Raw genomic sequence first — 13,974 nt, forward strand, 5'->3', positions numbered from 1 at the left:
TCACTTCTGATCACCAAGCAGCAGTCTATACTGTATAAACTAAAATAAAGCAAACACTGTTCACATTCTCCAACTGCACTGAGCCATGATGTGCATCATTAATATAAAATATATTCCCAAGAGAACACCTAATGTTATTTCTTTACATCATGCCCCCAGAATTTTGTTTATTAATGCTCCTGTCCTGTTTAATGTTTCTAGTTTTACACTTGACATTTTCCTTTTATAGTCATGCCTCTATCGCCACACATTTATTCCACGGGACTAGCTTTTTTGTCTTGGCATTTCTATAAGACCATAAGATATAGGAGCAGAATTAGGCCATTTGGCCCATCCAGTCTGCTCCATGGCTGGTGCATTTCTTCTCAGCCCCAATCTCCTGCCTTAGACCCGCATCCCTTCATGCCCCTACTAATCAAGAATCTATTAATCTTTGCCTTAAATATTCCCGAAGACTTGGCCTCCACAGCCACCTGTGGCAATGAATTTCACTGATTCACCACTCTCTGGCTAAAGAAAATCCTCTTCATCTCCATTCTAAATGAACATCCTTCTAATCTGAGGCTGTGTCCTCTGGTCTTAGCCTCCCCCTCCGTAGAAAACGTCTTCTCCATATCCACTCTATCGAGGCCTTTCAACATTCAATCGGTTTCAATGAGATCCCCCCCTCCATTCTCCTGAATTCCAGTGAGCACAGGCCCAGAACCATCAAATGCTTCTCATATAATAATCCTTTCAATCCCAAAATCATTTTTGTGAGCCTCCTTTGAACCCTCTCCAATATCAGCATACCCTTTCCTAGATAAGGGGCCCAAAACTGCTCACAATAACATAACATCCCTGTTTTTATATTCTAGTCCTCTCGAAATGAATGCTAGCATTGCACTTGCCTTCCTCACTACTGATTCAACCTGCAAATTTACCTTGAGGGAACCCTGTCCAAGGGAACACAAGATCCTTTGCACCTCAAATTTTTGACTTTTCTCCCTATTTAGAAAACAGTCTATGGTTTTATTTCTTCGCCCAAACTGCATGACCATACACTTCCTGACATCGTATTCCATCCATCACTTCTTTGCCCATTCTCCTAATCTAAGTCCTTCTGTAGCCTCACTACTTCCTCAAAACTACCTGCCCCTCCACCTACCTCTGTATGGTCTGCAAACTTGGCCACAAAGCCATCAATTCCATCATCCAAATCATTTACACAAATAACGTAATAAGAAGCTGTACCAACACTGACACTGTGGAACACCACTAGTCATCGGCAGCCAACGAGATAAGGCTCCCTTTACTCACACTCTTTACCTCCTTCTAATGCTCTATCCATCAAAGTTGCTGGTGAACGCAACAGGCCAGGCAGCATCTCTAGGAAGAGATACAGTCGACGTTTCAGGCCGAGACAACTGACGAAGGGTCTCGGCCTGAAACGTCAACTGTATCTCTTCCGAGAGATGCTGCCTGGCCTGCTGCGTTCACCACCAACTTTGATGTGTGTTGCTTGAATTTCCAGCATCTGCAGAATTCCTGTTGAATGCTCTATCCATGTTGGTAGATTTCCTATAATACCACGGGCTCTTAACTTGTTAAGCAGTGTCATGTGTGGCACTTTGTCAAAGGCCTTCTGAAGATTTAAGTACATAACTTCCACCATTTCTCCTTTGTCTATACTGCTTGTTACTTCTTCAAAGAATCCCAATAGATTTGTCAGGCAAGATTTTCCCTTAAGGAAACCATGCTGACTGCAGACTATTTTGTCATTTTGCCTCCAAGTACCTCAAAACCACATGCTTAATAATCAATTCCAACACCTTCCCAACTACTGAGATCAGACTAACTGGCCCATAATTTCCTTTCTTCTGCCTCTCTCCCTTCTTAATTCGACCCAGCACTTAAATTGATTGAACCTTGTGTCCTTCCTCGTTCTCGGGGACGGGCTCACAATTCACCTCAACTCTGCCTTGCTTCCACTCGCCTTGACTCTTCCTTGCCCCCTCTCGCCTGATGAATTTTTGTTTCATCAAATGCTACTGAGTTGCTGAATTTACTTAAATTCACCAACGCAATGGCATATATTCAAACGTGCACTTCTCTGAGCTCCACATTTATCCAACTCAGCTTTCTAATCAACATGTTGCTGCTGTGTTGCACACTGACACAGGATGACAGGTGCACCCGAAGTAGGAGATCAGATGTCTAAAGGTCAACCTTTAACAAGGTGGATAAAAGGCAACTGCTGTAGAAATACATAGCATATCCACTTGTTCATTTCAATGAAGCACCATGAAAATTGTTTGATATTGGTTTATTTTAAATGTAAATTAATGAAGAAGGTGATTACTAATGTGCTTTAAAAGAGAAGCAACTTATCAGTGGAGCTCCTTGCCTCACTTCAGAGTTGTCCAATTCATTAAAAAGTCAGTATGGATTTTTTTTCGAGAGCATTTTGTAATGTATGACATGGAGCAGTCAGCTTGCAAACATCAAGATCCCAAAGGTCAGTCTAATAATGATCATTTGTAACCATCCTTAGCAATCGTCCACATCCACCACACTTTTCCAATAGTTCCCTGGTCTCAGGTTAAATCATCTTTGACAACTTGCTGCTATGGTGTCCCAACAGATGGAGCAAGCCACAAACAGTGAGCTGGCTTCAGCCAAAGTTTCTAAGGCTCCACTTGCAGATCAGTCCAATGACCTTTTCAAGACTCTCTGCTATCAAAGAACTTTGGACAATGTTTAAATGTGTCTGATTAACAAAGGCATTTTGTAAATATTCAATGGGCTTACCAAAAAATTCAGAAGCTGTAAATATTTATAAATATTAAGTAAAATGAAAAAAAGCTGCTTAACAGGCATGGTCTCTAGCCTTGTTCACATTAAAGTGTTTGCAATATACATGCCAGCAACCCATGCACAAAGCTGAGAGACCGGACATGAGAATTACCTCAGCCTTAGGCTGAGTACAGTTATGCTCCATTCCTGAGCCTTAAGATGATCTCGGCATGAACGTGGGAGCTCAAATTCACCTGGATCTAACCTACAGCTAATTCTTGACGTCTGCATTGTAATGCACAGATATAGAGATCAGGACTGAATTGTCCCAATGCACTGCAATAAGCCAATGTGTCCCTGTGGAACTATTGACTGACTATCAGTACTTCTGAGCCTATTTGTTTAACTTTGAGGTGGAATTCTGCACACAGTTCAAACACTACCATGGCAAATTGAAGCCATGAATTAAAGCTGGTATTTTAAGAAAAGTTTGACTGTGAAATGGTAAGCATGAAATTACTGAATTGTTGTTGAATCCCATTTTGTTCACTAGTGGCCTTTAAAGAAGGCAATCTGTGACTCCAGCCCAGTACAGTTGATTCGTAACTATATCCTCAATTCTGTAATGATTAGGAGTGGATAATAAACACCAGTGGATTGGGCTGTATTGAATATGACTCTAAAATTATTAGCTTTTAGCAAGCCTCAGAGTAACAAAATACCTTGTTCATACTATTCTATTCCTTTGAGATGAAAGATGTCAAATAACAGATCATGACTGATTTTCTGAGGCTGCTTGCCCTTGCTATATACCTAACATTTTTAGCAACTGGCTGCAGAATAATTTGGAATATATTTTCATATAATTTATATTGCTGCATCCTCTCAGCACTTTTCACAGAATGAGAAGAAGGGGGAATTAATGATTACTGCCCATCTCTGCCTTTCAGACAGCTCATAAGTTTTGAATGACCTCAGTCTAGGGCAGAAAAAAATCTCCTCCAGCCCCTCTTCAAGCTAAATCATTTATTTCCTGTTTCCTCTACTTATTGATTTATTTATTTCACGTCATTCTCCCAACTCAAATTATTTCAGTCCTTGTTTTACCACTCCATTATTTATCCCATGTCCCTTTCCTAACTGCTTATTTTATTCTAGTTCCTTCATTCTGATCAATTATTCATTTAATGCTAATCTTCATCCCATGGTATATTTATTCCATTCTGTCCTCCACCAATTTATTACTGGCAAGTTATTTGTCACACTTAAAGACTGGCAAGATCTCCCCTGCTGAACACATTAGGATGTTATCATTCTATCTGAACACCCAGATACCAAATCTTTAACAATGGCCTTGGTGAATTTAACGACAATGGATGTTATGTGCTCCTTTCCTGGCAATTATAGAAATTGATAAACATTTAAGAACGTAGAGCATAGAAATGTGCAGCACAGTCTACAGCGTCTGTTTTCTTCACTCCCTTTGGTCTGGTATGCCATGATTTTCTCCAATTCCTCCTATGGATACTCTGTTGTAACCTATCTGCCTTTACATTTTATTTCCCTTAGTTTTGTAGCTGAAGTTGGTTGCAAGTGGATTCTGTAATACCTTACTTCCAGAATGTCATTGATTCCTTTCTCAGATTTACTCCTTTGTTTATCGTGCCCTCACCCAGTATCACTCCATCTCCAAATCTTCCTCTTCTATTAATATAGAAATCTTTAAATCAACTTTTAATTGCCATTCTTCTTACATTTTTACACTCCTGGAATAGTTTTTGGCTTATAAATCATTTTAATTCTGTGTGATGGTTCTTCATAGCTTTAGAAGCTTTATATTCAATTTCCTTTCTAGGTTGCTTCAAGCAGAAGTAAGTGCCATTATGTTTAAAGCATTTGTTCAATTAATTCAGTATCACAGCTCTAGAGGAACTCCTAACCACATTTAAACCAATTGTCACTCAAATGATACTTCCCAAGCACTTAAGCACGAAGATCTGATTGGATTTTAATAACTGCTCGTCTCTGATATCAAAAATTATCACATTGCAATCACTTGTATTTAAACCCAAAACACACCTACAAGTTGCCATCTTAATCATTCCTCTTACTCAATCTAGCCCAGGATGACTTATCAATGGGTTGGCTCTTTTATAAATTGATTCTTAAAGTACTTGTTCAAGAATTCTTGGAATTTATTTCCTGTCTAAGTAGTAGAGATATAATCCTCCAGTCAGTTTCACATAAATTGAATTCTCCATCTAATATACTTAGCTGAATCTTGGCCTACATTTCTTAATTATGGTTTACACCCTGGCCTAAAAGTCTACTTAAAGCGCTAAGGGAACTTACTTACATGACTATATAATGATTCTGCCAATACAACTCTGTTTTCCTCCTGTCCAGTTTTATATCTTTCCTTTTATGTGCTTCAGTGCTGCAGTTAATTTAATTTTCCCTGTCAGTTCCTTTTTTTTATGATAACTAATTTTTTATAAACATTTTGTTTTCTTCTATTTATTTATTTCACTGACAGTAATCATTCCATCTTGCTACCATTCCAATTAATTTTAATCAGTCAGTCCCAGCAAGACCTTCAGGTCACACAACTTACTTGGCAGACTTCTTGCAACTATATTGGGACAGATCCAATGCTTCTGATCTTCCATATTAGCTTGTCTCGAGCAACAGTTTCCAATCACGTATTAATACATTGAATTGACACAATGAATATCTACAAAGTTTAGCAAATGCAGCAATACATTAATATAACAAAGGAATTGGACCTCGGTAGCTCAGAATGATTATGTCTGACAGTCCAAGCATTCAGGATTAAGGTAGCCAAGGAATAACACATAATGCAGAATTATCAGTTCACTATTTGTGTTTTGGAGGGAAGAAAAGCTGCCTACAACCATGGACAAAACACTGGTCAAAGAACAAAATAACTGTACACAAATACAATTACCCATCCCGTGTAGAAAATGGCACTCATGAGTGTTGTGCACATAAAATCCATTTCATTCTGTTCTTAAATTGAATTGTGTTCAAGCTATTTCTACTTCCTAAGCCATGATATCTATTATTTTCTAATACTCTTTGAGAAACCATTTTATTAAAGTATGACTTCAATATTAAAGTGAAATTTATGGCTTTTTGTTTTGCATTGTTTAAATTTTTATATAAGCGATTGTGACTGACCAGAAGAAAATAAATGTGTCTCACTTACGCTCTCACTGTTCACAGCTGCAACGCTGTAAGTTTTATTCATGATGAAGTTTCTGTTATCCTGTTTTTACAGCTTTCTGCTGATTTCCAAACTTTCACGGTCTCAAATCAAAGTCCACTAAGATCCTTCGCTGAAAATAAAAATTATTTTAAAGATCCTTAATAAAAATAACATAAATTAGGATAGCTGAATGATTCAATTCAAACCAAGGTATCAAATAAAAACATTTAATAAATAATACTCATTGTTGTTGCCTGAATAAAACAATTTGGCACCGAAGATTAGAGAGCTAGTGAATATTTATAACTTGTGAAACTAATTGTCTTTCACATTTATGATGGGTAAATCATAAACACTGCTGATGAAGTAACTCTGCAGGGATCAGAGGAAAAATGTCAATGTGCTAGGGATACCCAGAAGAAACTCTTTGGTCAATTATTCTTCTAAATAGTCGTTGTAATATGAATCAACCATGTCATATTTCTTTAATCAATATTACTCTTGAATGAAAAGAATAAACATTTGAAAATAAATGCTATGAGGACAGCTTTTTAATGTTACCTATTCTTAATCTTTCAAAGCTTTACAAAGTCAGAAATGTTTGCAAATAAAAAAAATGAGGAAAACATTTACTACTCTACCCTCTAACCCCTTGTATATATTTATTGACTTATTTTCTGGGGGCGGGGGAGGAAAATGAGGGTGCAATAGTAACAGGTGATTCAATTGTTAGAGGGATGAGCAATTATACCTGTGGTCTTATTCGTGGCCGCAGGCAGATACCATATGTTGCCTCTCTGAAAGCACATTCACAAATGTTATTAGGCAATTGCAGAACAGCTTGAAGGGGAGAGTTAATAATTAGAGTTCATGATTTGCATCAGTATCAAGTACATAAGGTAGAAAGGTGGATGGAATTAGAAAAGTAATTAAGATCACAATCTCAAGTTTTTCGATTGTTCCGGGTGACACATGGGAATGTAAATGTAAAAGTAAAAGATCATTTAGATGCTTCTGTGGCTGGAGATGGTGTGGGAAGAAAGACTATAAATTCCTGAGGAATAGAAATGGATTCTGTGGAAGGACCTCTACAATTCATATGGATTAATTTTCTCAACAGGGAATTTCCTAGTGTTAAAGTAGTTAGGAGGAGCTGGAAACCTGAAGGTAGGATCAATAGGGAGAAAAAAAGAAGCTGGAAATAGAAGATAGTGATTCAGCTGAGGGAGTAGTTACAGAAGTAAAGAAAAATTAAGAGGCAATTGAAAGGACATTAAAAGATGGAGGGCAAGCATATCCAATAGTACATCTGGAAGGGGAGGCTGAATAGGATTAAGAGCGAACCAGCGAATAGAAATAGAATAAGGAAAAATGATGAGATAAGATTATATAGAACATAGAACATAGAACATAGAAAAGTACAGCACAGTACAGGCCCTTCAGCCCACAATGCTGTACCGACCCTTAAACCTTACCTCCCATATAACCCTCTGCTTTAAATTCCTCCATATACCTGTCTAGCAGTCTCTTAATTTTCACTAGTGTATCTGCACTGATTCAGGCAGTGCATTGCACGCACCAACCACTCTCGGAGTTAAAAACCTTCCTCTAATATCCCCCTTGAATGTCCAACCCCTTACCTTAAAGCCATGTCCTCTTGTACTAAGCAGTGGTGCCCTGGGGTAAAGGTGCTGGCTACCCACTCTATCTATTCCTCTTAATATCTTGTATACCTCTATCATGTATCCTCTCATCCTCCTTCTCTCTGAAGAGTAAAGCCCCAGCTCCCTTAATCTCTGATCATAATGCATACTCTCTAAACCAGGCAGCATCCTGGTAAATCTCCTCTGTACCCTTTCCAATGCTTCCACATCCTTCCTATAGTGAGGCGACCAAAACTAGGCACGGTACTCCAAGTGTGGCCTAACCAGAGTTTTATAGAGCTGCATCATTACCCCGCGACTCTTAAACTCTATCTCTCGACTTATGAAAGCTAACACCCAATAAGCTTTCTTAAATACCCTATCTACCTGTGAGGCAACTTTCAGGGATCTGTGGACATGTACCCCCAGATCCCTCAAATATCCTGCCATTTACTTTGTACTCTGCCTTGGAGTTTCTCCTTCCAAAGTGTACCACCTCACATTTCTCCGGGTTGAACTCCATCTGCCACTTCTCAGCCCACTTCTGCATCCTATCAATGTCTTTCTGTAATCTTTGACAATCCTCTACACTACCTGCAACACCACCAACCTTTGTGTCATCTGAAAACTTGTCAACCCACCCTTCTACCCCCACATCCAGGTGGTTAATAAAAACCACGAAAAGTATAGGTCCCAGAACCGATCCTTGTGGGACACCACTAGTCACAACCCTCCAATCCGAATGTAGTCCCTCCACCACAACCCTCTGCTTTCTGCAGGCAAGCCAATTCAAAATCCACCTGGCCAAACTTCCCTGGATCCCATGCCTCCTGACTTTCTAAATAAGCCTACTATGTGGAACCTTGTCAAATGCCTTACTAAAATCCATGTAGATCACATCCACTGCACTACCCTCATCTATATGCCTGGTCACCTCTCAAAGAAATCTATCAGGCTTGTTAGACATGATCTGCCCTTCACAAAGCCATGCTGACTGTTCCTGATCAGAGCATGATTCTCTAAATGCCCATAGATCCTATCTCTAAGAATCTTTTCCAACAGCTTTCCCACCACAGACATAAGGCTCACTGGTCTATAAGTACCCAGACTATCCCTACTACCTTTTTTGAACAAGGGGACAACATTCACCTCCCTCCAATCCTCCGGTATCATTCCCGTGGATAACGAGGACATAAAGATCCTAGCCAGAGGCTCAGCAATCTCTTCCCTTGCCTCGTGAAGCAGCCTGGGGAATATTCCATCAGGCCCCGGGGAATTATCAGCCCTAATGTATTTTAACAACTCCAACACCTCCTCTCCCTTAATATCAACATGCTCCAGAACATCAACCTCACTCATATTGTCCTCACCTTCATCAAGTTCCCTCTCATTGGTGAATACCGAAGAGAAGTATTCATTAAGGACCTCGCTCACTTCCACAGCCTCCAGGCACATCTTGCCACCTTTATCTCTAATCGGTCCTACCTTCACTCCTGTCATCCTTTTGTTCTTCACATAATTGAAGAATGCCTTGGCGTTTACTTTTACCCTACTCTCCAAGGCCTTCTCATGCCCCCTTCTTGCTCTCCTCAGCCCCTTCTTAAGCTCCTTTCTTGCTACGCTATATTCCTCAATAGACCCATCTGATCCTTGCTTCCTAAACCTCATGTATGCTGCCTTCTTCCACCTGACTAGATTTTCCACCTCACTTGTCACCCATGGTTCCTTCACCCTACCATTCTTTATCTTCCTCACCGGGACAAATTTATCCCTAGCATCCAGCAAGAGATCTCTAAACATCAACCACATGTCCATAGTACATTTCCCCGCAAAAACATCATCTCAATTCACACCCGCAAGTTTTAGCCTTATAGCCTCATAATTTGCCCTTCCCTAATTAAAAATTTTTCTGTCCTCTCTGATTCTGTCCTTTTCCATGATAATGTTAAAGGCAAGGGAGCGGTGGTCACTGTCCCCCAGATGCTCACCCACTGAGAGATCTGTGACCTGACCCGGTTTGTTACCTAATACTAGATCTAGTATGGCATTCCCCCTAGTCAGCCTGTCAACATATTGTGACAGGAATCCATCCTGGACACACTTAACAAACTCTGCCCTGTCTAAACCATTGGAACTAATCAGGTGCCAATCAATATTAGGGAAGTTAAAGTCACCCATGATAACAACACTGTTATTTTTGCACCTTTCCAAAATCTGCCTTCCAATCTGCTCCTCTGTATCTCTGCTGCTACCAGGGGGCCTATAGAATACTCCCAATAGAGTAACTGCTCCCTTCCTGTTCCTGACTTCCACCCAGACTGACTCAAAAGAGGATCCTGCTACATTACCCACCCTTTCTGTAGCTATAATAGTATCCCTGACCAGTAATGCCACCCCTCCTCCCCTTTTCCCCCTCCCTATCCCGTTTAAAGCACTGAAATCCAGGAATATTGAAGGCATAAACACACAAAGAACTGGGAAAAACAGTACATACAAGATAAAGTTCACTGTAAGGATTTAACTGAGATCCGTAAGAAATGGAAATGAGATAAAACTAAATCTGGTTTATCATGCACGTATTTGAATAAGCAGAAGTTATTGAGGTTGGAAATATAATGTGGAGATTAATACAGATAAATAAAATAGGGGAGAATTGGGCATTAAATATTCCTGGATTCCAGAAAGAGATAAAAGGCGAGAAAGGAAAAGGTGCAGCTTTATTGATTAAAGAGAATATTACAGTGCTGGAGAAAGAAGATTGCACAGAAGTCTCAAAGACAGAATTTGTTCGTCTTCGTCATAGAATTCTGAAGAACAGAAACTGCTTCATCAGCCTATCACATTCTTACTGATCTTTTTGCTCTTCCACACCACTCCCATTTACTTATATTACAGCCTTTTATGCCTTGCCCATTTAGGTGCCAATCTAAATGCTTCTGAAATGCAGAAACTGTATCCGATTCCACCATGTTCCTTGGGCTGCAAGTTCCAGATGTGTTAAAAAAAAAAGTATCCTCAGATCCTCTTTAAAATTTTCTTCTCTGATGTTTAGCCTCTGCCTCTTATTTTCCACACAAACACCACAGGAAAAAGACTTTTACTTCTAACCAAAGCTTCTCATAATCTTCTGTATTTTTGTCAGGTGGAGCTGGTGCTACAGAATATTAGAGAGAACAGGACACTGCTGAGCTCACCAAAAAGTGGGAGAATTACAGAGGAGCAAATACGCAAAGAAATTGCAGTGAAGTGCAAAAACTAATTATTAAGGTGGGCTTTAATTATTTAAACTTTTTAGGGCAGAGAGGGCGAAGAGTTTTTAAGGTGGACCAGGATAATTCCCTGGAGTGATATATTGTTCATTCAATAAAAAAGGAAGCAATGCTAGATCTGGTCAGGAACATGAGATGGGTCAGGTTGAACATAGAACATAGAACATAGAATAGTACAGCACAGTACAGGCCCTTCGGCCCACAATGTTGTGCCGACCCTCAAACCCTGCCTCCCATATAAGCCCCCACCTTAAATTCCTCCATATACCTGTCTAGTAGTCTCTTAAACTTCACTAGTGTATCTGCCTCCACCACTGACTCAGGCAGTGCATTCCACGCACCAACCACTCTCTGAGTAAAAAACCTTCCTCTAATATCCCCCTTGAACTTCCTACCCCTTACCTTAAAGCCATGTCCTCTTGTATTGAGCAGTGGTGCCCTGGGGAAGAGGCGCTGGCTATCCACTCTATCTATTCCTCTTATTATCTTGTACACCTCTATCATGTCTCCTCTCATCCTCCTTCTCTCTGAAGAGTAAAACCCTAGCTCCCTTAATCTCTGATCATAATGCATACTTTCTAAACCAGGCAGCATCCTGGTAAATCTCCTCTGTACCCTTTCCAATGCTTCCACATCCTTCCTATAGTGAGGTGACCAGAACTGGACACAGTACTCTAAGTGTGGCCTAACCAGAGTTTTAGAGAGCTGCATCATTACATCGCGACTCTTAAACTCTATTCCTCGACTTATGAAAGCTAACACCCCATAAGCTTTCTTAATTACCCTATCCACCTGTGAGGCAACTTTCAGGGATCTGTGGACATGTACCCCGAGATCCCTCTGCTCCTCCACACTACCAAGTATCCTACCATTTACTTTGTACTTTGCCTTGGAGTTTCTCCTTCCAAAGTGTACCACCTCACACTTCTCCGGGTTGAACTCCATCTGCCACTTCTCAGCCCACTTCTGCATCCTATTGATGTCTCTCTGCAATCTTTGACAATCCTCTACACTATCTACAACACCACCAACCTTTGTGTCGTCTACAAACTTGCCAACCCACCCTTCTACCCCCACATCCAGGTCGTTAATAAAAATCACGAAAAGTAGAGGTCCCAGAACAGATCCTTGTGGGACACCACTAGTCACAATCCTCCAATCTGAATGCACTCCCTCCACCACCACCTGCAGGCAAGCCAATTCTGAATCCACCCGGCCAAACTTCCCTGGATCCCATGCCTTCTAACTTTCTGAATAAGCCTACCGTGTGGAACCTTGTCAAATGCCTTACTAAAATCCATATAGATCACATCCACTGCACTACCCTCATCTATATGCTGGTCACCTCCTCAAAGAACTCTATCAGGCTTGTTAGACACAATCTGCCCTTCGCAAAGCCATGCTGACTGTCCCTGATCAGACCATGATTCTCTAAATGTCTATAGATCCTATCTCTAAGAATCTTTTCCAACAGCTTTCCCACCACAGACATAAGGCTCACTGGTCTATAATTACCCGGACTATCCCTACAACGTTTTTTGAACAAGGGTCAACATTCGCCTCCCTCCAATCCTCTGGTACCATTCCCGTGGACAACGAGGACATAAAGATCCTAGCCAGAGGCTCAGCAATCTCTTCTCTCGCCTCGTGGAGCAGCCTGGGGAATATTCCGTCAGGTCCCGGGGACTAATCTGTCTTAATGTATTTTAACAACTCCAATACCTCCTCTCCCTTAATATCAACATGCTTCAGAACATCAACCTCACTCATATTGTCCTCACCATCATCAAGTTCCCTCTCATCGGTGAATACCGAAGAGAAGTATTCATTGAGGACCTCGCTCACTTCCACAGCCTCCAGGCACATCTTGCCACCTTTATCTCTAATCGGTCCTACCTTCACTCCTGTCATCCTTTTTTTCTTCACATAATTGAAGAATGCCTTGGGGTTTTCCTTTACCCTACTCGCCAAGGCCTTCTCATGCCCCCTTCTTGTTCTTCTCAGCCCCTTCTTAAGCTCCTTTCTTACTTCCCTATATACCTCAATAGACCCATCTGATCCTTGCTTCCTAAAACTCATGTATGCTGCCTTCTTCCACCTGACTAGATTTTCCACCTCACTCATCACCCATGGTTCCTTCACCCTACTATTCTTTATCTTCCTCACCGGGACAAATTTATCCCTAACATCCTGCAAGAGATCTCTAAACGTCAACCACATGTCCATAGTACATTTCCCTGCAAAAACATCATCCCAATTCACAGCCGCAAGTTCTACCCTTATAGCCTCATAATTTGCCTTTCCCCAATTAAAAATTTTCCTGTCCTCTTTGATTCTGTCCTTTTCCATGATAATGCTAAAGGTCAGGGAGCGGTGGTCACTGTCCCCCAGATGCTCACCCACTGAGAGATCTGTGACCTGACCCGGTTTGTTACCTAGTACTAGATCTAGTATGGCATTCACCCTGGTCAGCCTGTCCACATACTGTGACAGGAATCCATCCTGGACACACTTAACAAACTCTGCCCCATCTAAACCCTTGGAACTAATTAGGTGCCAATCAGTATTAGGGAAGTTAAAGTCACCCATGATAACAACACTGTTATTTTTGCACCTTTCCAAAATCTGCCTCCCAATCTGCTCCTCAGTATCTCTGCTGCTACCAGGGGGCACATAGAATACCCCCAATAGAGTAACTGCTCCCTTCCTGTTCCTGACTTCCACCCATACTGACTCAAAAGAGGATCCTGCTACATTACCCACCCTTTCTGTAGGTTTCTGTAGGTTTCTTGACCAGGTTTCTGTGGGGAATATGTAGGAGAGAATGACTGTAACCTCATAAGATTTAGATTCTCTACAGGAAATGAGATTGAGAAATCCAAAGAAAAAGCAATTAAGACTAAAGGCTCTGATGAAGAGTCTTTGATCTGAAATATCCTCTGTTTTGCTTACCACAGATACTGTTTGACTGAAAATATTTCCAACATTTTTGGTCTTGGTTTCAGATTTCAACAGGATGAGGAGGGATAAAGCCAAAGTAAATTCGAACCAAAAACTG

At 40.8% G+C, this 13,974-nt stretch overlaps 1 protein-coding gene across 2 annotated transcripts in view; it reads right to left on the minus strand.

Annotated features, from left to right (window-relative positions):
- LOC134343400 (3',5'-cyclic-AMP phosphodiesterase 4D) overlaps nucleotides 1-13,974 on the minus strand; it is a 541,959-nt gene that overhangs the window by 394,643 nt on the left and 133,342 nt on the right. For both annotated transcript variants that reach the window (XM_063042106.1, XM_063042105.1), the window contains exon 2: nucleotides 6,005-6,134. In XM_063042106.1, coding sequence (XP_062898176.1) covers nucleotides 6,005-6,046 — 42 coding nt within the window. In that variant the 5' untranslated portion in view covers nucleotides 6,047-6,134. The remainder of the gene's footprint in view (nucleotides 1-6,004; nucleotides 6,135-13,974) is intronic.

The sequence above is a fragment of the Mobula hypostoma genome, chromosome 3, assembly GCF_963921235.1.
Source record: "Mobula hypostoma chromosome 3, sMobHyp1.1, whole genome shotgun sequence".
Classification (NCBI taxonomy): Eukaryota; Metazoa; Chordata; class Chondrichthyes; order Myliobatiformes; family Myliobatidae; genus Mobula; species Mobula hypostoma.